This window comes from Heloderma suspectum, chromosome 5 (genome assembly GCF_057233095.1).
Source record: "Heloderma suspectum isolate Gila_16-S chromosome 5, 16-S_ref, whole genome shotgun sequence".
Classification (NCBI taxonomy): domain Eukaryota; kingdom Metazoa; phylum Chordata; class Lepidosauria; order Squamata; family Helodermatidae; genus Heloderma; species Heloderma suspectum.
The window spans coordinates 11,320,486-11,347,826 of record NC_139462.1 but is presented as its reverse complement, the minus strand read 5'-3'; the positions used below and the strand labels follow the sequence as shown (position 1 = coordinate 11,347,826).

Sequence of the window (27,341 nt, the reverse complement as noted above, 5' to 3'; positions counted from 1 at the left end):
CAAAGACCCCTGCCACTCCTCACAGTCTTGCTAGGGCCGCCACCATCCTCCCTTATCTCTTGTTGGTGTCCTCTGCCCCATACCTCTAAAACTAGAGAAGGAAGGACTAGAGAAGAGTGTCCCAAACACATCTGCAACATTTGTATCATTTTTTTTGTTCTTGCACAAATGCACACATTCAAAAGTCTGCAGCTATGAAATTTGTGTAATTTCCCCCTCTGCTTTACTGCTCTGCCAGGAAATTTGCATATACTTTCTGATCCCACTCACTGCTCTACCTTGAAATTTGTGTGTATTTACCAATCCACCTCACTTGACTGCCTTGAAATTTCCATATCTTTACCGATCCCCCTCAGTCCCTGCTCTGCCTTGAAATGTGCACATCTTTACCTTGAAATTTATGTATCTTTACTGATCCCCCCACTCCCTGCTCTGCCTTGAAATTTGCTTATCTTTACCTGTCTCCATCACTGCTCTGTAACCTGTATGTAAATCTGACAACTAACACCAGAGACCAGCGGAGGAAAGCAACAAGCATGTGGTGGCGAGGCAGGGGGGAGCCGAAAGCAGGTAGCGGATGCAGGAGAAGGAGCTTTTCAGGTGGGTGTAATTACTCTGTAGTTGGTGAAAAAAGGAAAGGTTCCTCCTGTGCAAGGACCCGGTCATTACTGACCCCTAGAGGGATGCCGCTTTCGCTGGCATTTTCATGGCAGACTATAGAGGGGTGGTTTGCCACTGCCTTCCCCAGTCGTGACTACCTTTCCCCCAGCAAGCTGGGTACTCATTTTATCGACCTCGGAAGGATGGAAGGCTGAGTCGACCTGAGCCGGCTACCCGAGACCTGGCTTCCACTGGGATCGAACTCAGGTTGTGGGGAGAGTTTCGGTTGCAATATTCACTAGCAAGGCAAGCGCTGTAGTGGAGATGAAATTGATAAGGACACTGACCAAACAATGATATCAGCGTGCTGGGCTAAATGGTGGACAAGTGATCTTGCACTCCTGCATACTTCTGCAAGACCTCAAATAATTTGTTTTAAAAAAGTTTGCAACCATAGTACTGCATTAATAAGGGCTCAGAAAATTGTATGCATTTGGTGATCTGATGCGCACGGTGTGTGTAGGGGAGATTCCCACATGAGTCGGCACCCTCAGTGGACCAATTGCAGAAAGGATGCTAACATAGGGAATGAGAAAACAAGGATTTCTTCTGCAAAGGCACCTGGGATATATGCTGGAAGTGGGCGGGAAGACTGAGGGAGAACCAGCTCCTGGTACCGGATCGTCTGTGAGAAGTAATATGGGTTATCAAGCAAACAACCAGGCCATGGTGGCTTATCTTCAGGGGGGCTTAGTGTGACATGTAAACTCACCCTCCCTCTCTCACGCTCTCTCTCTCTATACCACCAACCACCCTATCATCCATTCTTAATGGATGGCAACTCTATAATATTCCTTGCCAGATGTGCATGCTGGGTGATAGATCCCACACTCTATTAAGCAATGCAATCAGGAGAGTGTATACTTCATGTTAGCTACTAGTGCTGGGCATGAATGAGACACCCAGCTGTTCTCTGCAAGGATTTCACTCTCCCATGGATTCTAATACAAGCTGGGATCCCATGTAGCATTGTTCTACCCCCATTCATATTAACTCGCTTCTTCACCACCACCGTGTTCCCCCCTTCTGGCTAAGGACGTAAACGTGTGCAGCCCGGATGCTTGGAGAAAACCACATAAGTTGTTTTCTGGACTAAGGGATGTGCTAAAGTGCATCTGCCTTCCAACAAGGATGGCAGAAGCCTTGGGGCAGGGGAGTGAAGGCAGACATCCACCCATGCTTGTCAGGTATAATAGCTCCAAACGTTGCCAACACTGTATATTTAATGAAGCTCAAGGTGCCCAACTGCTTTAAATAACAGTGATTAGCAGTTCTTCTGACAATGATTCACACTCCCACTCTTAACTTTCTAAATTGTAAGCAGCATCATTAACTTACTTTAAATAGCTTCCATCGATCTACCCCATGAGACTTGTTAGTGCTATATCAGTTTAGCTTCCATCTATTTACCCCATGCGACTCTTCAGTGCTATTTCAGGTTTTGGAAGTGGGCAAGAGTTCTATTATGCTTTTCCTTCTCAAAATGCTCAGTATACCTACTGTTGTGTCTCTAAAAGCTAGTAATGACTGAGTAGCTGGAGGATCGCAAAAACAGCATCAATGTCAGTTAAAGATTATATAGCATATTGGATTTTCCTCAGGCTATTAAGCATTTTTAGATCCAGTCACTCAGAGCTTCACATAATACACAGGCCATTAAATGTATGGATTTTAATTATCGTAACTGCAGACTTTCCCTGGGGAAGTTGGAGAAGAATGCAGAACTTGATGATCTTTCAGACCACAAAGCTATCAACCTGATGTACAACACCTTGCAAATGTCACCTTGCAGTAGCAACACATTTTGTTGTTGTTAAATCTTATCTATTACACTTATTCCATCCTTCTTTATGGCTATGTAACATATATTCTGCCATGCTCCACTTTACATGCTGGTATGTACAAGACCATTTATTTATTTATTTATTTATTTATTTATTTATTTAAAAATATGATTATTCCAGAAAATAAACAGTATTGCAGGTCAGTTTTCTTCCACCTTTAGACTCAACCTCAAATGCTGGACATACTTCTATTTATTTTAATTATTTTACCATATACTCCTGTTTCTCCCCTTTCTTTTCCCTCTCACCCATTTTATTCCTCTGAAACCATCCCAATTAATTTCTTTCTCATTTGAAATGCTGAATTGACATCAGCTTGCTATTGAGCTAAGCTAGTTGGTTAGTTAATCTCCTATGAACTGGAGTGCCTGTCTTGGTAAAAGCAAGTTAGTACAAGAATTAAACTTTGCCTTTCCTGGGAGATCAATATTTATGTAACATTTTCTAGATAAAGAGAATATGGCTGGAGAAAGAGGGTTGAGCCAAGCAAATTGGAGAAGAGGGATAGAAAGCATAGACTCTAGTGCTTATTGTGCATGTCATGAATTAGGAAGAAATGCAGCTGAAAGGGAGCTGGTCATGTGGAGAAGTGTAAGCAAGAGCTGAGGAGTTGGGCTGTCACTTCTTCCCCTATCCCTCAACCCTGGTATAACAACAATTTGACCTACAGAAAATAAGGAGCTGAAGCTTTCCCCCATCACTTTACCTCCATACTAGGAAAAACTTCACCTATTTGCTATGTGCCAGGCTGCTGTAACTCAGTGAAGCCATAAGCTATGCCGTGCAGGGCCACCCAAGATGGACAGGTCATGGCAGAATTCCGACAAAATGTGGTCCACTGGAGAAGGACATGGCAACCCACTCCAGTATTCTTGCCAACAAAACCCCATGGAACGTATCACAAGGCTAAAAGATATGATGCCGGAAGATGAGCCCCTCAGGTCGGAAGGTGTCCAATATACTACTGGGGAAGAGCAGAGAGAATTTCCAAGTAGCGCCAGAAAAGAGTGAAGCGGCTGGGCCAAAGCCGAAAGGACACTCAGCTGTGGATGTGTCTGTTGGTGAAAAGAAAATCCGATGCTCTAAAGAACAATATTGTTTAGGAACCTGGAATGTAAGGTCAATAAATCAAGGTAAGCTGGAGGTGGTCAAACATGAGATGGCAAGATTGAACATCGACATCTTGGGAATCAGCGAACTCAAATGGACAAGCATGGGCGAATTTAATTCAGGTGACCATCATATCTACTACTGTGGGCAAGAATCCCTTAGAAGAATGGAGTAGCACTCATAGTCAACAAAAGGGTGGGAAAAGCAGTACTGGGGTACAATCTTAAAAACGATAGAATGATCTCAGTATGAATCCAAGGCAAACCATTCAACATCACAGTAATTCAAGTCTATGCCCCAACCACTGATGCCAAAGAAGCTGAGGTTGATCGGTTCTATGAAGACCTACAACACCTTCTAGAACTAACACCAAAAAAAGATGTCCTCTTCATCATAGGCGATTGGAATGCTAAAGTAGGAAGTCACGAAATCACCGGGATAACAGGCAAGCATGGCCTTGGTGTACAAAATGAAGCAGGACAAAGGCTAATAGAGTTTTGCCAAGAGAACATGCTGATCATAGCAAACACTCTTTTCCAACAGCACAAGAGGCGACTCTACACATGGACATCACCAGATGGTCAATATCGACATCAGATTGATTATGTCCTTTGCAGCCAAAGATGGAGAAGCTCTCTACAGTCAGTCAAAACAAGACCTGGAGCTGACTGTGGCTCAGATCATGAGCTTCTTGTTGCAAAATTTCAGCTGAAATTGAAGAACGTAGGGAAAACCACTAAACCAGTCAGGTATGACCTAAATCATATCCCTGATGAATATACAGTGGAGGTGAGGAATAGATTTCAGGGATGAGACCTGATAGACAGAGTGCCTGAGGAACTATGGACGGAGGTCCGTAACATTGTTCAGGAGGCAGCAACTCAATCCATCCCAAAGAAAAAGAAATGCAAGAAAGCCAAGTGGCTGTCTGATGAGGCTTTACAAGTAGCTGAGGAAAGAAGGGAAGCAAAAAGCAAGGAGAAAGGGGAAGATATATCCAACAGAATGCAGAGTTCCAGAATTTATCCTACTAATTCCCAAACTTGTTTTCTCCAGCTTTCAGCAAAGCCGAGTATGCAGCAATACCCATCTTCCACAATGAATACATAGAATCACCATATTCTAAATATCCAGCCACAATCTGTGCAGGTCCTGCCCTGCCTTGTCCTCACACTTTGTTACTTCCCAAATCTCACCTACTGGCCCCACCACCCTTATTCTTATCCATCACCACTTTATCTACTCACCCATGGCCAAGTGGCTTAGTTCAGAAGGGCATATAATATTTGAGAGCTGGTGTTGTGTAGCATCTGGCTGAACTATGGATCAGGAAGTTCAGAATTCAAAGTTCATCTCTGCCATAAACTCACTAGGTGGACTGAGTCAAACCCACCCTCTTTCCTCTGATACCCATTTGTCCGTCCGTGCTACATTGCCATGACAATTAAACCTAGGCACCTGAAACTTGGCATGCCTACTAAGGGGATCCTAGGGGTGTGCACCTCAGGGTTATTTTGTTCTTTAAATGCATTAATTCATTTTGATAAATGTAAAAGTGTCCATGCAGTTGAAGCCTGAAGCAACAACTTCAGCCACTGGGGCAGATGTACCTAATCCGAACACAGCTTTGCAGTCCATGCAGCAAGGATTCAGAACCTCTTTCAGACTGAGGAACAGATTCAATTTTAGAGACACTCTTGGGAGTTTCATTCCAGTGGTGGGTGGTGCCAAAGGCAAGGGAGTGGAGACAAATATGGAAAACAACTGAATATTTTTAGCTTAAAGCCCTCACTGCCAGTAACTATTCCTTAGGAGAGGCATTTCAAGCTTTTTCAGTGTGAGGGACCATGCAAAAGCTGGGAAACAACCAAATGATTGGGGGCGGGGAGGAGAGGAAACCACTTCGTGACATTGGGATGGGGTCATGGCCATCTGGGTTACCCCAGAGGGCTGGAGTGGGACCTGAGGAGGACAAGATTTGCCCCCTGGGCATGCGGTTCAACACCCTGCCATACAACTTGAAGCCAGGGGAGATCAGTTATTAGCATTCTATGCCCGTCTCCTCTGTGCCTAGGGGTGCCAGTGGGCATGGCATCACTGAGACAGGGCAGGCACAATGTGTCCAACTCTGCCTGTTGCGTAATTTTGTTGGAAGGCTTGGCTGTGCCAGGTCTGTTCACCACTATGGAATATAGAGGTAATACTGACCTACCTTAAAAGGTCATACAAGATAATGTATGCATGTATGTATTTCATTTCTATACCGCCCAATAGCCAAAGCTCTCTGGGCATTCACAAAAAAACCACAAATACAGCATAAAAACATTATAACATATGAACGCTTAAAACCACAAAATAACAGTACAACCAGAATAAAACCTAGCAGCAGTGCAGAGACTTAAAATACAGATTTAAAACTTCAAAGCTAAAAGACTAGGAAGCTAAAATGCTAAAATACTGGGAGAATAAAAGGGTCTTCACTTGGCGCGGGAAGGAGTACCACGTAGGAATACAATGTATGTGAAGTACGTTGAACTTTTAAACATAGTATATTCATTCTAAGAATCATCATCCCCTTTATCTGAATCAAGCCCCCCCCCCCCCCACACACACACACAGCAGTACCATAAAAAAATATAATACTGGTGTTCTGAACTGTTCAGAGTCTCCTGCCCTCCTTGTCATGCCTTTTAAATGAATACTAGTGCTGCAGAGTTGTGGATGATAGGGTACAATATTCCATAAAGCATGTCAACAGTAACAATGAAGAAAAAATTGTTTGAAGGATAGTCTATGAGAAATAAATGCATCTGACTAAAAAGGGTTGGAAATATAGGTTCAGGGTACAGCACTTTTTATTCTGTCTCATTTGTCAAGCATGCACTTCCAAGATAATCTTAATCAGTCCTTCTACAAACTGTATTTTTTCAGTCTTTCTTCAACATTAGAAGAATGCAATGCTGTTTTTCTCGGACTAAAATTAAATGGCTGGAAAAAATGCAATGAATACATGTTTTTCATTGGCAAATCTTATATCAAATTGCTTCAGGTGTTAATGGCTTGCATGCAAACCTGTAAAGGTGTTTTCTACAGCATTTTGTGAAGAAAGAAAAAATATGAATTGCTAGCTAATGAAGTTAAATCAAATATATACTTTAGGTACTAAGATTGAAATGGTTACATAGATGTGCTAACCTCAAATGTGACATGAATATAATGGAAGTGCTTTTACAAAAAAAGGGGGGGGGGGACCCAACCACACAGACTTGAGTATCCTGCATGAAACAGGTTTTCACTGTATTGTTTTGAATATTGCTCTCATTTTGTTGTTTAACGAGATTTGCAGACCCTATTTTGTAGAGCAAGGCAGGATAATACACCATACCTGTATTCCAGTCATAATAACAAACACTTCCTTTTTGGCTGCAGTTCATTATACAGTTTGCTCTCTAATATCATGGGCATCTAGACACACCAGTACACCTACTAACAGTCTCTCTTCAGAAGTAATCCCTTCCTAGGCCACAATCACAGTTTGTGATCCTCTCCCAGTGGAGTACTTGTGGCCAGACGTATTCCACATGTCAAAGTCTCAGTTACTTAGGGCCAAACTCAACATTCCTCAGATCACACATAGTGTAAGCATGATCGTTTTACTTACTCCTGTGTAAGTATGCATGGCTCTGACTTGGATCAGGACCACAGCACTCTGAGAGGGGTGGGGTTAAACCTTCCCCTTCCCATCCCCCCCTCCCCAAATCCTCCAGGAAGTAAAACAGAACAACAATCTCAATTGGACTCAATGGAGACTTTTCCCCCTCTTTTGTTAGTTAGTTAATTAATTAGTTTATTTATTTATTATTACATTTCTATACCGTCCCATAGCTGAAGCTCTCTGGGCAGTTTACAAAAGTTAAAACATTAAAATACAATATGCAAAGTTTAAAAACCATTTAAATAAAAGCATACAGACAATATGTACAAACAACATATAACTAAAAATAACTTTAAACTAAAAACAATTTTAAAAGAAAGCCAAGAATAAAACAACAAAGCTTAAAACAACACAGCTTAATAACAATACACAAGAGTCAGCAAAAGGAACACGAGTTCTCAAAAGGGAAGGCTTGCCGGAATAAGAGAGTCTTTAATCCCCGCTTAAAGACCTTCAACGTGGTCAGCAGGCGCATTTCAACCGGCAGGTCACTCCACAATGGAGGGGCGCCAAAAGAAGAGGTCCTCTGGCGTGTGGCTGCCAGTCTCACATTAGGCAGCCGCAGCAGAGAGCCCTCAGAGGACCTTAGGTGATGGACTGGGACATAGAGGAGAAGGCGCTCCCTCAGGTTCCTTAGACCTAGACCACATAATGCCTTAAGGGTCAGGACCGGCACTTTATATTTTGCTCAGAAACAAATTGGCAGCCAGTGTAAAGATTTTAAAACCGGTGTAATATGTTCCAGAGACCAACCTGGCTGCCATATTTTGTACCAGTTGGAGTTTCCAACTCAATATATGGTAGCCCCAAGTACAATGCATTGCAGAAATCAAGCCTAGAGGTTTTAAAATCTGGGGTGTATGTGAAATTTCGGGGGGAAATGGTTGTGGGAGGAAGGTTCGACCCCCACTGCTGGAGTGCCATGGTCCTGACGCACACTTCCATGGGAGTAGATAAAACTATTTTAAAAAATTACACATGTGTGATTAGGAGAACATTTAGTTTGACCCTCACTCTTCATGTGGCCAAGAGATAGGCTCTCCACAAATTCCAGAGAAAAACTCCCTGCACCACTCATGAACATGGCAATCCACTGCTTCTCTTGTCAGTTGAAAAGCAATTGTAAGGGGCGGGGGGGGGGGAGGCACTCCACATCAGAACTCTGGTACCCACAAAATTCTGCCAAATCAGGGAAAGATGTCTTTCTATGGTTTGATAGAAGGTGAATGCACCTAAGAAATTATCATCACTTTTTAGTTTGCAGACTGCATCTCAGTCCTCCATCATGTTTAGGCCCATACAGGTTTTGTTGTATTTATACAGAGGGGGAAAGTCAAGCAAATTTATTAACAGCAGTAGCTTTGGGTAATGATACTTCAATTATTTGTTTGTTTGTTTGTTTGTTTTCCCACTCCCAATCACGTATTTACTATTGCGGATAAGTGTCCTGAACAAGCAACAAGTTTGTGAAATTGGACTTGTATAAAAAACAAACAGTGAATAACTGACACACATGTTGTATATTAGCTTGCTTGGCCTATCCTTTGAATGGGGGAGCTGATAAGCAGTGGCCCAGCACAGCAAGCTAGCTGTGCCAGAGCTCTGAATGGGGGGAATGATGAGCAATAACTCCGTAAGCCATAGATAGCCAGTGCTAGGAATGGGAAACAATGAGCAATACCAAAAATTGGATTGACACAAAAAGTGGTCCAGATGTGGTACTCTTGTTCATTGAGGTAGAGATACCTTTGTGAGGGGGTACAGGGGGCTTAACTGGATGATTTCACATATCCCTATTTTGGAATGTAAAGAATGTTAGCAGTTTTAGGTAGTTCTTGATGCTTTAGTCAGTGTGGCACTGATCAGTGTGGAGTACTCCCAGCGATAAAAATAGGAAGATTTCAGAGAAGGAGCCAATGAAACAATCATTGGTATTAAGACAGTAGGAGACAGAGACCACAAGAAAGACAAGGAACATGTTGAATGGCAGCAGGGAATGACCACACCATCACAGTTTTTCTACATTATGTTATGTTTCACAGGTTGCCAAGAAATTCCCAGATAGCCCTTTCCTGAAAATGATAAATGCTCTATTAACAAGAAATGTATTGCAGACACACTGCACAAAACCAATAATTTGTAGAACAACAACAGAAACCTTGGAATACGCACTCTTCTCCAAATGTCAGCTTGCATGAAAGCTACATCCATTCTTCTACTTATCCATTCAGAAATAGGCAGTGTTAGATTAAAAAGAAAACGGATAGAAGTGTAATGGACTGTAACGAGCACTGACCTATTCTTGATTTCTGGTAAAAATTTAATACTTGACATTTTGCTGCTGATAAAAATCAGAATTCTGTGGCAGCTTATGTTAATGCAATATAGATAACCTTCTCTTATCAAGGGATGCATAATGCATTAATGCTTCGAGAACAGAACACTATCAAAACAGCGAGTCAAAGAGATAACAGAACACTGCATAGTCAACTTATTGTTTTTATATATGCCATCACTTCTTGAGGGAACAAGCTCTCCTTGAAGCAAAGTTGGGGCATCTTTGCATGGGGGGGGAGGATACTGTATGGGAATGCTTCTTTTTTCCCCCTCACCAACAACCAACACTGCTAATTTTGGAGAAGTAGTATAATGTGCTCTTTGGGGGGCTGTTGGACCCCAGGTGTAGAATAAGAGAAGCTGCCCCTTAAATATCCCATTCCAGAGTCCGCAAGAAACCCAAGTATGTTGCCAGCATGCTAACGCAAGACCAGAAGGATGCTGGGGTTGCCTTGCATTGGTCCTAAAGCTTCCCTGAGTCATCTGTATGCCACGGTGTGTCCCAAATTTCCCTCCAGAATTGCCCAGTCATGGCGAAGCAGAGCTCATGGGTGGGTCAGGAGGGTGCAGGACTGACATGTGGCAGGGTTTAAGTCAAGATCAGGATTTCAAAAGACAAAAATAACCAGAGGTAAGACTTTCAGGACCTTGGATAAAGCCTAAGCTGCAGAAAACCTGGTCTAACAAGAATTCAATTTCGCCCATCCATCCATTCATTATTATATTTATATCCCACCTTTTTTTCCTCTTGCAAGGAACCCTAGGCAGCTTACATAGTCCTCCTCCTCTCTATTTTATCCTCACAACAACCCTGTGAGGTAGTTTAGGCTGAGAGCCAGTGACTGGCCCAAAGCCACCCAATGAACTTCATGGCCGAGGGGAGACTTGAACACAGATCTCCCAAGTCACAATCCAACTCTCTGACCACTACACCACACTGACTCTCACAATTGAGCCCTGACCCTGACTGCCCCCTCTCAAGCTCCATCCCCTTACTAAAGAGTGCAGAATTTTACTTCTCCTGGACTTCATGCTGGGCACGCTGCCTACTTTGGCAAGGCAGCTCAGTGGACAAGAGAAAGCCTTCAAGATGAAGATGCTCGGGCTCTTTGATGGAACCAGGCTCCAGAGCTGCAGTCTCAGATGGTCCTGACTTGGGGGTCTTGAGCCCAGGACCTACCTGGCTGTTGGACTCAGGTTCACTTGTGGGGCTCAGGCCCCAATGTCTCCTCTGAGTCAGCAGTGCTGGCCCCTCACACATTGTGTCCATGTCCAGGCCACTGATGCATGTTGGGATCATGACAAAAGATTCTCTCTTTTGCACACATAAATGCATGCATACACTGAGGTTTTCAACAGTTCACTAGGCCATTATCCCCAAAATACAGTCACATGATTGTACGTATGCAATCAGTTTTTAACCCAGAGTGCGGAATTTAGAAAAGTGAGACTTGAAATGAGTCTTCTGAGCAATATTAGTGAAAATAAGTAATACTGAGGTGATAAGAGAAGCAGCTTAAGTTGTTTGCCTAACTCTAGTGGGGAAAAAATCCTCTTAAAATACAAGCTAATGCCGAGAACAAACAAGCAGAAAATCCATAGATGCTGAATTTAAACAACCAATGAATCACCACTTTCTAGCCCAGACTCACGGGCTCGTAATGACAACATGTTTGTTTTTGGTTTTTTTAGACTGGAGGTCTGATAGCTTCCCAAACCAATAGCTGTAAAAATGATATCACCTCCTAAACGCAGGCAGGGGATCCTGTCTATTCTCTTTGTGCCGTGTCTGACAGCTTTAAAAAGAAAGCAAATCTGAAAATGTGAAAGAAGTTATGGGATTATAAAGCAGATGATGTTCAACATCACCTTGAAAGGGACATAAGCGAAACTATCCACAGTATCTCCTTGCAAAATGGGAATGCAAGAAAAAGAGAAGAGTGCACCTGGAGAGACAAGAACTACAGTGAAAAGCACAAGGAGATAAATCACTGTGTGAACAGTTCATAGGTAATTTAGTTAGCACGGAAACATTTTACACTGGAACAGACTGATCACACTAATTTAAAATGGTGGGTGACGAACTGATAGATGCACCCTTGGCTTTTCTCTTCCATCATTTAACAAACTTATAAAGCTTTTTGCTGCTAAAGATTCAGCCCTATGTTCTTGAAAAAAAAAAAGGTAAATCCAATGTAGCTCCATCACCTCAAAGAGCCTATGCAATGTCTGCTCATTTATCACAAGTGCTTCATATCATTGTGGAACAGGGAATTTAATGCCTTTCACATTCCCTGTTTTCTGAGAGCTGAAAGATAATTAATGGATTTGGAGAGGGCCTGAGCGGACTAACAATAGAATATTTGCATAGAACGACATTTAGCACGCAGTATTTCACAGAACAAGTAATGGCAAACCTGAATAACATTTTGGATGGTAGCAAATACTTAGAAAAGGTTATGAAAATTTCCCCCAATAAAATATGATGAATGGTTATGGACACATCAGCACAGGTCCCAACGATAACACAACTAAATTTAACAATGCCTGTACTCTGATATTCAGAGTTAGCTGGTGGTCCAAATTAACCAGACCAGAAGACATTACGTCAAGAATCCTTAATGAAACTATGCACAATATCCGATTGCGTCAGCGGGACTGACCACTGGTGCAACAGGGATTTTGCGATTCTACAAGTAACTCAAAACAAGTGCAAACACCAGTTCCCGGAATGGGACAGGTTACTGGATCTCGCAGAAAGGAGCTCTACGGACCTGTCCCAATCTGCAAATGAATGTTTCTGCTAATTTCTGGGGCTGCTTTTAGAACCGCAAAATCCCCATTGTGCTAACAGTTGCTTCTGCTGGCACAAAAGAAACAGCAGGAGCAGAGCAGCAGAATAGCATACTGACCTATGTTTACAGATCGTAAAGTTATATTTAGTGAAGGAAAGGCTGAGTACATGACAACAGAGTTGCATTTATCTGTAACTCATGCAGTCAACCCATATGGGATCAGCATATGCTGAGGCCAGAGTTTACAATCTTCTTGAGTTTGGGTGAATGAGACATTCCTTACCTTTCCTTCCTCTTAACTGACAGTTTTCGGTTCCATTTTCTTAATTGCTCACATGTGCTCTGTTTCTTCATGCCACCACAGAGGCATACGAAATATATTTACGGAAGGGCTGGTTGTGTAACTGCCCAAAGAGCCACTTAAAAAGCCACTTCCAGTATGTGGAACTCTGTTTTCTCCTTCGTGGGCTCCTTTAAGTCTCACAGAAGGGAGAGCTCTGTTCTTAGGTAGTGGAAGTGACAGAACATTAGTCAGTGAAGAGAACACTCCACAGGACTGAGTTGCCTACACAAGCCTCCAGGAAGCCCACGAAATCAATAGCTCTCCTTCACCTCAACTGCAGGTTCAATATAGCAATCATGGCTAATAGCAATTGATAGTTCTCTCCTCCATGTGTTTGTGGTCAGTGTGGCCAAGAGAAAAGTAGCCGGAGCCAAAAATTAAAAAAAAAAAAAATCCTCCAAAATCCCACTGTTAGCAATTTACAAGTAAGCCATTGCAGGCACTATTCAATGTTGCTGTTGCTGCTGCTGCTGTTGTTGTTGTTGTTGTTGTTATTATTATTATTATTATTATTATTATTATTATTATTATTATTAACATTTCGATACTGCCCAATAGCCGAAGCTCTCTGGGTGGTTTACAAAGATTAAAAACATTAAAAATACAATATACAGAGATTAAAAACCATTTACATTTTTTTAAAAAAATGTACAAATCATAAAATGGCGGAGGCGTGGCTAATCGGAAAAACACCTGAGATATCTGTTCCAGCCCCATGAACTGGAATTTATACACATGTTTTGACAACTGGCTATGTTCAGTCTGTAAGATCCAGGCTAGGCCAGAGATAATTGCTCATATATATTCATCTTTTCTCTCTCATTTTTTTCCTTTTCTTTTAAATCCTTTCTCTTTAAATGGATATGATATACTTAGGGATGGCGGAGAATTTCTCCCCGAATCTTCGGGGGGCCGAGCGCCAACGCATTCGGCCCCCCGAAATCAGCAGTGAAATTCTCCGCCCCCCCGCCCCCCCCCCCGGGATGGGACTTACCTTTGGTGAATGTCCCTCCCGGTGGCGGGTCCCGGCGGCGGTTCATTGGCCTTTCGTCGGGGGCAGCAGCCGGTCTTCTGACCGGCTGCCGCCGCCGCCATTACAAGGTAAAGTGTTAAAAAAAAAAAAAAACCCATGATAGGCTACGTAACGATTAACGTAGCCTATCACGGCTAGATCTCCAAAGTCAGCCGTGATAGGCTACGTTAATCGTTACGTAGCCTATCACAGGTGACTTTGAAAAAAAAAAAAAAAGCACATACGCAAATGGCGGCGGCCTATGGGCGCCACCATTTGCGTTCCTTATTTGGTCCCAGTAGTCTACATAAAGATTTACGTAGACTACAGCTTTAAGACTGATGATATGATATTGAAATGTAAGGTTGATTATCTATGCTGTACTGAATTGTAATACTGGCAATGTTATAGGTATAACTTTTAAGTAGAATGGTATTTGAACTTTTGTTCAATGGAGTTTAAAGTTAATCCTTTTAAGTAACTTTTTAATATTTTTTTCATTTTCGTTCTTGCTTTCTTCTTCCTTCTCCTTCTGTTTTCTTTTTTCATTTTTTTTCTCTCTTTTTCATTATTGCTGTGTCCTCATAAGAATACTGTATTGTTGGGAAACTGTAGATACTGATTAGGTTGTTGGTACTGTTTATTTCATTTATAAAGATAAAAATAGTATAAAAAGTATTTTTTAAAAAAGGGGAAAAAACATGAACAGACAATATACACAAAAGAAAGATATATCAAAAACAACTTCAAATAAACAATCTCAAAAGCAAACAACCATAACCATAAGACATTCCAGGATGAAGTAAAACTTATCATATGCTGCCGAATGCCTGGGAGAAGAGAAAGGTCTTGACCTGGCACCGAAAAGACAACAATGCTGGCGCCAGGCAAGCCTCATCAGGGAGATCATTCCATAATTATGCTTGTCTACTCAGAAATAAGCCTGATGAACCACAGAGTCATGCTGTGGAAGGCAGACCTGTCAGCAACCTGGAGTATTTTGTTTTCAATCCTACAAATGCTTCCCCCCGGCCCTTAGACGTACCTAAGCACAATGCATGACCATTCACATGCAATCCACAGGAGGTTCAGCTCGTTGCAAAGCCATCACATAGAATCCAAAGGGCAGGATTTTTAAAATGCAGGAATCTGATGAACCTCCTCCCATCCCCCACAGTTAGTCTCATCCTCAACATTTGGAATGAAGCAGAGCTGAAATACTTAAAAGCCCCACCAACTCCCACCTGTGTCTCTTGCAGTCATTAGCAGAGAAATGCTGTGAACAAGTAAGTTCACCCCCCCCCCCCGCCGCCTCTCATTGTTTGGCACTTGCATAAGGAAACAGTTCTTGGCTTATGCGGAGGAGAGCTCAGATCAGCCATGTGGAGCAATAAATGGAACTGTACCAGAAGCTACCAGCAGAGGGCAGCCATGAGAGCAGCAGCTGACTGAAAAATAGGGCTGTGCCGGGACACCCCCCCCAACCTGGCTCAGAGGCTGCTTCAAGGCTTCCAAGGCGGGCCCAACCCCCCCCCCCCAACCTGGCTCAGAGGCTGCTTCAAGGCTTCCAAGGCGGGCCCAACCTGCCTCAGGCCACTTTGGGTCCAACACAACCTACTTCAGGCTCCGGGACTGAAGCGGGATTCGGATGGCTGAAACAGGCTCTCCCCCTCTCCACACCCCCGATGCACCGGGTGAGCCCCCTGCTCCTTACTTGGACCCTCAGGATACATACCACCGGCCTCTTCGTGGGATTCACCATTATGACTTCCTCTATTTCCGGAAGTTGAATCCCGTGCACATGGCGTCCGTAAGGCACACAACATTACAGGTGTTTCTGCCTGTAATGTTGCATACATGGTGGCCTTACAGCTGCCATTTGCACAGGATTCAATTTCCAGAAATCGAGGAAGTCACAATGGAGAATCCCACGAAGAGGCCGGTGGCTGCCGGCATGTGTCCTGAGTGTCCACGTATGGAGAGGGGGCTCGCGCAGCTGGGCATGCAGCTGGGCTTCTGGATCACTCTGAAGCACTTCGGAGAGACCCAATCTGCTTCAGTTTGCTTTGGACCAATCCCAACCCACTCTGGGTGCAGCACGAAGCAGCCCAAAGCAGCCCACTTTGGCTCGGAATTTGGCCCCAGAGCCAAAGTGGTGCACAACCCTATTGAAAAACCTTAACAGTGGAGCAACCTATGCAATGCATTCTGGATTGCACTGAAGGTTTCTGAAAACACAGGAAGTCGCTAGAAGCTGGGTAACCATCGGAATGTGCAGCGGGAAGGTTAAAAACGGTTACAAAATGTTTTCAACATCCCCCACCCCGAGCAACAATGGAGAGACCAGATACTCAAAGTGAACATTGAAGACAAGTACCGGAAGGGGGCAAGGACCAGACTGAGGACTGCAATGTTCCAGACCAGATCTGGGAACCACAGGTTCCCCATCCCTGGTCTAATCCATTTAAAGCCATCTAACCTGGTGGCCATCACCACATCCTGTGGCAGCAATTTCCATAAATTAAATTAATTGTGCATTGCATATAGAAGTACTTTCTCTTATCTGAACATCACTTTCATTGTGTCACCCCCACATTCAAGTATCATGGGAGAGGGAGAAAAAAATCTCGTTTCACATCATGCTAATTTTGTAAAGCTTTCTCACGTCCCCTTCTTACCCATCTTTTTTTTTTTTTTGTAAACAAAGATGTTTCCTTGGAGGTAAGATGTTCCAATGCCTTGATCATTTTGGTGGACATTTTCTGCATCTTTTCCAGATCTTTTTTGCATTTTTATTTTGGAATTGGGGGTGACCAGAGCTGTATACAATGATATCATGGGAGACTTTGTCAAATGCTTTGCTAAAATCAATATACAATGTCCATGGCATTCCCATAATTTAAAACTAGTAACTCTATTAAAAAAGGAAGTAAGGTTGGTCTGGCATGACTTATTCTTTATAAACCTATGCTGGTTCCTAGTAATGAATGCATTATTTTCTCGATGCTCACAGACCGAAGGCTTAATTCAATGATTTTAAAAAAAACCCTGCTGGTTTAAGTCCATAGTTAAGCATTTCTCATGCTGGCTCAAGCTCCACAAAGCCAGAAAGACTGATGCCTTAACAGATATGCCCCCATAATCAGTGATAATGTTGTGCAATGACACAAATTTGCTTGTTCATAACTTACCCTTCCACACACCCACACTTTTCCTGGGTCTTTTGGCCCAAATCTAGATGGAAGGCTGGAGAGCCAGGGACTAGCAGAGATGCTCCACATTTTCCTCCTGGTCCTCTATTGCCTTATGAAGCATCTGGCCCTTACTGTATGGCTAGAGGAATCCTCCTGTGAGTTGACCCATGCCCGGGATGTTGTTGTTTTCCTCTCTCAAATCTTCCTCCTCAGAATTGTCTCACAGAAAACCCCTCAGAATTCCTTACAGCTCCTCATCCGGGCCAAAAAGGGCTGTATTCCAGGCATCTTGCAGGAGGGGGGGAGGGGTTAAATGTTTAGACTGATCTTATGAGGTCACATTCCATAACAAAAAAATAGACACTGCACATAGACTAAATTCAGCAATTTCCTCTGCAACATAGAATTCCTCTGAAAACACTGAACTACCGGTAGCATTCTACCTTTAGAATGACACTGAGCATGCACGCCATAACTTTGCCAGCTGTTTCTGCCATAAGCTCTAATGCGAAAGAAAAACCTTAATACCTTTTGAACCACTGCTCAGAACTTCACCAAGTCTGTGAATGTACCCTTCCTCACCACCATCCCCACCACCACACACACACTTTAAAAACAGAGATGTTTGCCTGTCTCCAGTCTTCTGGCACATCACCCTCCAAGAATTCTAAAAGAAAACAGAAAACATGAAATAAGGTCTGCAAGCTCTTTCAACACTCTGGGATGTAATTTATCTGCCTTGAAGACTTAAACTCAGAGTAGTTAGGTGTTCTCAGACCATCTCCTGGCCTAACCTGGGCTATAAGGCCCTCCTTTTATCATTTGTCCTATTTTTTCAAGGTCATACACAACTCCCATGGTCAGAGAAGACTGAGGCAAAAAAGAAACTGAATAGTTCCACCTTCTCCCCTTTACCTGTTAACACTTCACTATCTTCCCCAGGCAGTGGACCTATCCCTTGTTCTTCTTGATCCTAACATAACCAAATAAACCCCTTCAATTGTTGTTTTTATCATCTTTCACAAGCCTCTGCTCATTCTGGGCTTAGCCTTCTCAACACCATCTTTATAGGTTCAAGTTGCTCTACTGTACCCATGGTTTGTTATATGTCCCCTCTCCCATCTCCTATGCAGATACTTTGCCTTTGTCTCAGCTCATCAGAGAACTCCTTGTCCTGTCACTCTGGCTTCATTATTTGTCTCCCATTTTTTCCATCATAAAATCCATAAGAAGTCCTGTCCTCTTATCTCATGACTGCTAGGTTTACTCAGAAGTCTTTGGTGAGGGACTACCCAACCCTTTTGGAACTCCAACTATATACATCTACCAGATCTCCATAACCACATGTTTGTTGATACTCTCAAAGAACTGCAAAAGTTTGATTAGGCAGGACTTCCCCTTGCAGAAGCCATGCTGATTCTTGGCAAGTCATATACTTCTACATGCTTAATAATTCTTTCTCGAATAATGATTGCTACCAAGTTACCTGGGATAAACATTAAGCTAACTGCTTCATAATTTGGTGGATCCCATTAGGATCTTTGTTTAAAAATTGACATTACATTAACTATTTCCCAGTAAGGAGTCTGATCATGAATGTACAGGAAGCATTTTGAACACCTGGAAGTACTATATATGTGACAATGATGCTTGCGCTCTCATCTAGAAGATGGGTAAAAGATACCAAAAGTGAAAGCCTATGACTTGTTCTTCCACTCTCCTCTGTAATGTCTAGTGATATTCAGTGCATATTATATCAAGCTACTGTGAGAATTACAGGACAGAAAGCAGAAGACTTTTTTTTAAGTAGCAGTGTCTGGTCTTGCACCGTGTCTGCCATTCCCCCGAGTCCTGGCCAACAATAGTTAATGGGAGTTACAATGGTGGGAACCAACTAGCACTTAATGATGCTGCCACCAGAGAGAATGTTGTTGTTGTTCAGTCCTTCAGTCGTGTCCGACTCTTCGTGACCCCATGGACCATAGCATGCCAGGCCTTCCTGTCCTGCGCTCTCTCCCGGAGCATGCTCAAGTTCATATTCATTGCATCCGTGATGCTATCTAGCCATCTCACCCTCTGCCGTCCCCTTCTCCTTTTGCCTTCAGTCTTTCCCAGCATCAGGGTCTTTTCCAGGGAGTTTTCTCTTCGCATTAGGTGGCCAAAATATTTCAGCTTCAGCTTCAGTATCTGTCCTTCCAATGAGCACTCAGGGTTGATTTCCTTGAGGATTGACTGATTTGACCTCCTTGCAGTCCAGGGGACTTGTAAGAGTCTTCTCCAGCACCACAGTTCGAAAGCATCAATTCTTCGGCGCTCAGCCTTCCTTATAGTCCAGCTCTCACAGCCATACATTACTACTGGGAAAACCATAGCTCTGATTAGATGGACCTTTGTCGGCAAGGTGATGTCTCTCTGCTTCTTACTATGCTGTCTAGGTTTGCCATAGCTTTCCTCCCAAGGAGCAAGCGTCTTTTAATTTCATGGCTACAGTCACCGTCTGCGGTGATCTTGGAGCCCAAGAAAGTAAAATCTGTCACAACTTCCATTTCTTCCCTTTATATATGCCAGGAAGTGATGGGGCCAGATGCCATGATCTTCGTTTTTTTAATGTTGAGTTTCAATCCAGCTTTTGTACTCTCCTCTTTCACCCTCAACAAGAGGCTCTTGAGATCCTCTTCGCTTTCTGCCATTAGGGTGGTATCGTCTGCATATCAGAGGTTGTTGGTAATTCTCCTGGCAATCTTAATTCCGACCTCTGATTCATCCAACCCGGCATTTCTCATGATGTACTCTGCATATAAGTTAAATAAGCAGGGTGACAATATGCAGCCTTGTCATACTCCTTTCCCAATTTGGAACCAATCGGTTTTTCCATGTCTGGTTCTTACTGTTGCTTCTTGACCCTCATACAGGTTTCTCAGGAGACAGGTAAGGTGGTCTGGTACTCCCATCACTTTAAGAATTTGCCACAGTTTGTTGTGATCCACACAATCAAAGGCTTTAGCGTAGTCAATGAAGCAGAAATAGATGTTTTTCTGGAATTCTCTTGCTTTCTCCATGATCCAGCGAATGTTGGCGATTTGATCTCTAGTTCCTCTGCCTCTTCGAAACCCTGCTTGTACTTCTGGTAGTTCTTGGTTCACATACTGCTGAAGCCTACCTTGTAGGATTTTGAGCATCACCTTGCTGGCATGTGAAATGAGTGCAATTGTGCGGTAGCTTGAACACTCTTTGGCGTTGCCCTTCTTTGGAATTGGAATGTAAACTGACCTTTTCCAGTCTTGCAGCCACTGTTGAGTGTTCCAAATTTGTTGGCATATTGAGTCAGCACTTTAACAGCATCATCTTTTAGGATTTTAAATAGCTCAGCTGGAAGACTGTCATCTCCGCTAGCTTTGTTGTTACTAATGCTTCCTAAGGCCCACTTGACTTCACTCTCGAGGATGTCCGGCTCAAGTTCAGTGACCGCACTATCATGGCTATCAGGGACATTCAGATCTTTCCTGTATAGTTCTTCTGTGTATTCTTTCCACCTCTTCTTAATCTCATCTGCTTCTGTTAGGTCCCTGCCTTCTTTGTCCTTTATCATGCCCGTCTTTGCACAAAACGTTCCCTTGAGATCTCCGATTTTCTTGAAAAGATCTCTAGTATTTCCCATTCTGTTGTTTTCCTCGTTCTGTTGTTCTGTTTCGTTCATTCTGTTGTTCATTTAAGAAGGCCTTCTTGTCTCTCCTTGCTAATTTCTGGAACTCTGCATTCAGTTGGATATATCTTCCCCTTTCTGCCTTGCTTTTTGCTTCCTTTCTTTCGTCAGCTACTTGTAAAGCCTCATCAGACAGCCACTTGGCTTTCTTGCATTTCTTTTTGTTTGGGATGGATTGAGTTGCTGCCTCCTGAACAATGTTACGGACCTCCGTCCATAGTTCCTCAGGCACTCTGTCTATCAGGTCTCATCCCTGAAATCTATTCCTCACCTCCACTGTATATTCATCAGGGATATGATTTAGGTCATACCTGAACGGTTTGGTGGTTTTCCCGACGTTCTTCAATTTAAGCCGAAATTTTGCAAGAAGCAGCTCATGATCTGAGCCACAGTCAGCTCCAGGTCTTGTTTTGACTGACTGTATGGAGCTTCTCCATCTTTGGCTGCAAAGGACATAATCAATCTGATTTCGATATTGACCATCTGGTGACGTCCATGTGTAGAGTCGCCTCTTGTGCTGTTGGAAAAGAGTGTTTGCTATGATCAGCGTGTTCTCTTGGCAAAACTCTATTAGCTTTTGTCCTGCTTCATTTTGTACACCAAGGCCATGCCTGCCTGTTATCCCGGTGATTTCTTGACTTCCTACTTTAGCATTCCAATCCCCTATGATGAACAGGACATCTTTTTTTGGTGTTAGTTCTAGAAGGTGTTGTAGGTCTTCATAGAAACGATCAACCTCAGCTTCTTCGGCCTCAGTGGTTGGGGCATAGACTTGAATTACTGTGATGTTGAATGGTTTGCCTTGGATTCGTACTGAGATCATTCTATCATTTTTAAGATTGTACCCCAGTACTGCTTTTCCCACCCTTTTGTTGACTATGAGTGCTACTCCATTTCTTCTAAGGGATTCTTGCCCATAGTAGTAGATATGATGGTCACCTGAATTAAATTCGCCCATGCCTGTCCATTTTAGTTCGCTGATTCCCAAGATGTCGATGTTCAATCTTGCCATCTCATGTTTGACCACCTCCAGCTTACCTTGATTCATTGATCTGACATTCCAGGTTCCTAAACAATATTGTTCTTTACAGCATCGGATTTTCTTTTCACCACCAGACACATCCACAGCTGATTGTCCTTTCGGCTTTGGCCCAGCCGCTTCACTCTTTCTGGCGCTACTTGGAAATACCCTCTGCTCTTCCCCAGCAGCATATTGGACACCTTCCGACCTGAGGGGCTCATCTTCCGGCGTCATCTCTTTTAGCCTTGTGATACGTTCCATGGGGTTTTCTTGGCAAGAATACTGGAGTGGGTTGCCATTTCCTTCTCCAGTGGACCACATTTTGTCAGAACTCTGTGCCATGACCTGTCCGTCTTGGGTGGCCCTGCACGGCATAGCTTATGGCTTCACTGAGTTACGCAAGCCCCTTCGCCACAACAAGGCAGTGATCCATGAAGGGGACCAGAGAGAATACCTATAACCAAATTCAATAAATGCAAAATGCTTCCGATGTACAGTCACTAGCAACTTGCTGTGTCCACCTTATTGCAATTTTTAAGAAACTATCATATGTTTTCTTGGTCTCAAAAGAAAGAGTGCCTCTGACAAAAAAATCACTCAGGTATCAAAACCGTATTAAATTGTGCATTAAAACAAACTTATTACAGGAACTAGAAGTCACACAATTTCTAGGGGAATACTCATACACACTTAGTCTTTTATTTCACATCTAACTATGAATGGCACTAATTAGATCTGCAAAATATATATCACATTCTACATTGCTAAAAGGGCACCGGTGATGGGAGTAGATAGCTATCTAACCAGTCATCAGATAAGGACTGCCCAGGCCCGAGACTTAGCTAGGCCAAGATCCATCGTCCAGTGGCTCCTTCTCTCATTCATTGCAATCAAGAATTAATGAAGTTAATAAGCAACTGTACAGCAAAAGCCGATGCATCAACAGAAGGCACACTGATTGCATCAGGAACAGAACAAGTCAGCTGGAGATATGAAAGCTAAAAATAAATAAACAAACTGCACAGCAGGGGGCTAAAAAGCAAAAGGAGGAGCCTTGCCTAATGTTATATTCTCTTCTTACTCCATCAAAGCTCCTATAGTTTGAAGGAAGCAGCACCTACCTTGCTTCATCAAGGATTGGTGTTACATTCAAATGAGACCAGTGATCAGGTGGACCTATAAAATCACCCATTATTCTCTGGAATGTGACTGCAGAGGGTTACCCCCTCCCACATTAACAGTTCCACTAAGCTAACCAAAATAATTAAATCGTAAAGAAGAAGTAGAATAAATAATAACAATTCTTTCTTATACAAGGCACACACCTAATGAAACTGCCTCTATGAACAAATAAAACACTGTTTTGTGATTTAACTATATTGCTTGCTCTCATCCTTGTCCCAAGGGAAGTGGATTCAATATTAACTTGGACAGGGGTTCACTAGATTAAAAAAAAAAAAACAACTTATGACTGAAGAACATACAAGCCATAAAGCATGAGACATTGTATTAGTTTCCTAATTTATTTTCAAAGTAATTTACTCTGCAAAAGTAACACTCAGGGCTATAGAAGAATCACCTTGCTCGCTGCTCTTTGAAAACTGTTCTCACCTCCCATCACGTGCTGCCTCAACACTAGGTTGCAGTAATGGTGAAATTTAAAAATGTATAAATACCTTCTTCCTAACTATGTGATACCATCCAACTGTGGATCATAATGTCACTGTGATGACATCATAGCATTATATAACTACTCAGATTTGGCTACATAATATTACAAAGCCAATTGCTAGTGAGAGTTCAGTAGCAAACCATACAATTGTTCTGCTTCTGTTTTCCTATCTATTATATAAAAAAGACTTCATAAAGAAAATTAGAGATGGGGTAATGCTTCTTGCTCTCACTCAGAATTAGCTTCAAGATAATGAATCAGATTTAAGAACATAAGAAGAGCCATGCTGGATCAGACCAAGGGTCCAGAATTCTGTTCACACACCGGCCGACCAGCTGCCATGGGAAACTCATAAGCAGGACATGAGTGCAAAAGCATTTTCCCACCTATGTTCCCCAGCAACTGGTGTATTTACTGCCTCTGATACTGGAGGTAGCATAGAGTCATCAGAACTAGTAGCCATTGGTAGCCTTCTCCTCCAGGAATTTGCCTAACCCCCTTTTAAAGCCATCCAAATTGGTGGTCATCACTACATCTTGTGGTAGTAAATTCCATAGTTTGGCCTTGCACTGTGTGAAGAAATACTTCCATTTATGTGTCCTGAATCTCCCACCAATCAGCTTCAGAGGATGACCCCATTGGGTTCTAGTATTATGAGAGAAGGAGAAAAATCTCTCCTTATCCACAATCTCCACCATGCATAATTTTGTGCACCTCTTTCATGTCTCCCCTTACCCTCCTTTTTTCCTAGCTAAACAATCCCAGCAGTTGGAACCTTCCCTCATAGGGGAGATGCTCCAGCCCCTTGATCATTTCAATTGTCCTTTTCTGCACCTTTCGAAGCTCTACAATATCTTTGTTTAGGTGTGGTGACCAGAACTGTACACAGTGTCGTCGCACAATAGATTTGTAAAGGGGCAGCATGATGTTGGTAGTTTTATTCTCAATCCCTTTTCTAATTATGCCTAACATGGAGTTTGCCTTTTTCATAGTAGCTGCACACTGGGTCAACATTTTCATTGAGCTGTTTACCACAGCCCCAATATCTCTTTCTTGGTTGGTCACCTAGCTCAGATCCCATCAGGTCACACTTGAAGTTGGGATTTTTTTTGCCCCAATGTGCATCACTTTGTACTTGCTTACATTGAACAACATTTCCCATTTAGATGCCCATTCTCCCAGTTTGGAGATATCCTTTTGGAGCTCCTCACAATCCCTGCACAGGGACTGGCTGTATGATTGCAGCATAAAGCCTATTCAGAATGAGGGCAAGAAGCCCTACCTTAATACTGAATAGGCAAACACTTTCACACTCTTCAATGCCCTCAACTATTGAAAGAGGCTGCTTTTTACAACTTGGAAAAGCTTTCATGAAAAAGTTCCTATCCCCATCTCACTTAATACCTAAATGATATATAACTAGTTGGCCCAATAAAAGATAGCTAACTTTATTTTCTGCCTGAAAAAGAAGTCAGCGTGACTCGCATATATTTATAACAATAGAGACAAAGCTCTTTAAAAAGGTGCCACCACGATGATGACGATAATACAACTTTTGACTTATTTAATCAGAATCTATGCAGCGGAAGAGCTGCATCATTTTAGAAGTAGCTATCAAATTAATGAATTTATCATTTATTTATTTACTTATGTTTATTCAAACCATGTTTATCCTCCTCTTCAGCCAAAAGGGCTCTGAGTGCTAGGGAGATGTGAATCAGCAAAACCTGAGCTCGTCAAGACTATCCAAATTCTACCTCAAAGCTAGTTCCAACTCATGTCCATATCGGCCTGCAAACTTACTTTTTTTTTTAGCACAGAAGTTTGTGCATATTTACATGTACATTTTTCCAGATGCATGCATCAATGGTGCAGATTTTTGAAGTGCACACATTTTTCTCCCATCTCTTAAAGTATGTTTCTGTGCATTTTTCAAAACTACAATTTTTTTTTCATACTGATTTTTCAAATGTATGCATTTTTCCAAAAACATCTTTTTTGTTCCATTGAACACATCATAGGCTCGGAAATGTATGTACTTTGACCACAGATTATGTTTGAGTAGGTGTTTGGCTCTGGGATGTGTGAACTGGGTAAATGAACTGAAACAAATTTCTCATACATCCCTACCTAGTGAAGCTTACAATCAGAAATGAGACAGTCCCTGCCCTCAGGCTTACTATATAAAAGGCACAACACAAAATTGGGAGGAAGGAGGGAAAAAAGCAAAACTCGGGCACTAGATTATTAGTTGCACAATTTGGCAGTTCATGAAGCTGGATCTAAGCACAATGGAAGGGTTGCTGCTTCCTTTACCCCTGATGGCACAAGCAGCAGTGGCAGTTAGTAGCTGGAGGAAGGAGGACTATTGGAGCTGTATCAAGGCATGATAGAGGGATGCCTGACAGCTGCATCCTCTCCCTCCGAAGAGGGAGACGGCATTCAACATGTTATTTGGTTTATAATTAAACCTATCAGTTAAAAAGCCTGATCACATAATACAAAACATTGTTTCAAAGTAATTCTTTGCAGCAGACAACTGTGATGATTGATTTAAGGGGGGAAATGCACCTCATGTAATCAGCGTGTGAAGCAGCATTTCTGAAGAGGAGCCACATGAAACAATTGTCTGCAAGAAATGATTTACAAAAAACATGGCAAACTCTGCAACTCTCTAGTCAGTTAGGAGGCTCACATAAGAGGTGATGCCTTCTAAAGCAATGAATTGAAAGATCATTGCACACTTGTTTGAAAATTAGACAGTACTTGCATTCAGTGTAAGCCGTAGCAATGGCATTGTTAGTACCCAGAAGACATCTGCAATTACACAATTATTTTTTAGACATTTATACACACCTTGCTTGCGCACGTCCTCCACAGCAGCCACCAACTCATCTTTCAAGTCCTGGCTCTCCTTGGCAATCTGTTCTCCTTTTTCCAAAAAGTTTTGGGTAGCTTGTTCAACTGAGGCAGCCAGCACATGAGCCTTCTTAGATCGACCTTTCTTTTTACCAGATGGTCCTTTGTTGCTTGTGTTGACCAGGGTCGTCACCTTTAAAGGTGAAAGAAGAAAGCGTTTTATAAGCAGACCTTTAATTTGCTTTACATTCAGTCATTCTTAACAGACATAAGGTGCACCATTCAATAGTTCCTATTTTTTTTAAAAGCAACCACACACCAGGCATAATCCAACCTGACACTTATGCCCTGGCCGATTCTCTTATGCCCCACCGGGGCAAATCAAAACAAGCAGAAACAAGTGCACAGGGGAGCTCTGCCAACCTGCCTCCTTCCAGAAGTGAGAGTTTCCACTCATTTCAGGACTTCCCTTAGGGAGCACTAAATCTCCCTTGTGTAAGCAAAGCATACATCCCATTTACGCAATGGAATTGGTGAGACCCACCACTTGGGAAAGGGGATCAGTGGGGCAGAAAGGAATTGGTGGGCACAGAAGCACCCTGTTGGATTCTGCCCACCTCTTCCTTGTGACTGAATAATGTAAGTCTAATGGATGGGCATGTTTAGCCTTGAGAGGGAAATACGATAGAGCTGTTCAAGTACCTGAAAGGTTGTCACAGAGAGGAAGGTCAGGATCTCTTCTTGATCATCCCAGAGTGCATGACATGGAATAACGGGCTCAAGTTACAGGAAGCTAGATTCCGGCTGAACATAAGAAAACACTTCCTGACTGTTAGAGCAATACGACAATGGAACCAATTCCCTAGGGAGGTAGTGGGCTCTCTCACACTGGAGGCATTCAAGACAAGGCTGGACAGCCATTTGTCAGGGATGCTCTGACTTGGATTCCTACACTGAGCAGGGGGCTGGACTTGATGGTCTTATAGGCCCCTTCCAACCCTACTATTCTACAATCAATTCTATGTTTGTATGGGTACCTCAAGAAAGGCCTCAGCAGAATATCTTAATGCACCGCC

The 27,341-nt window shown here is 42.7% G+C and overlaps 1 protein-coding gene across 3 annotated transcripts in view; it reads right to left on the bottom strand.

Annotated features, from left to right (window-relative positions):
• Positions 1 to 27,341, bottom strand: part of CTNNA2 (catenin alpha 2) — an 857,198-nt gene that overhangs the window by 616,558 nt on the left and 213,299 nt on the right. For all 3 annotated transcript variants that reach the window (XM_084855355.1, XM_084855357.1, XM_084855356.1), the window contains exon 3: positions 26,263 to 26,458. In XM_084855355.1, the coding sequence (XP_084711481.1) occupies positions 26,263 to 26,458 (196 nt within the window). The remainder of the gene's footprint in view (positions 1 to 26,262; positions 26,459 to 27,341) is intronic.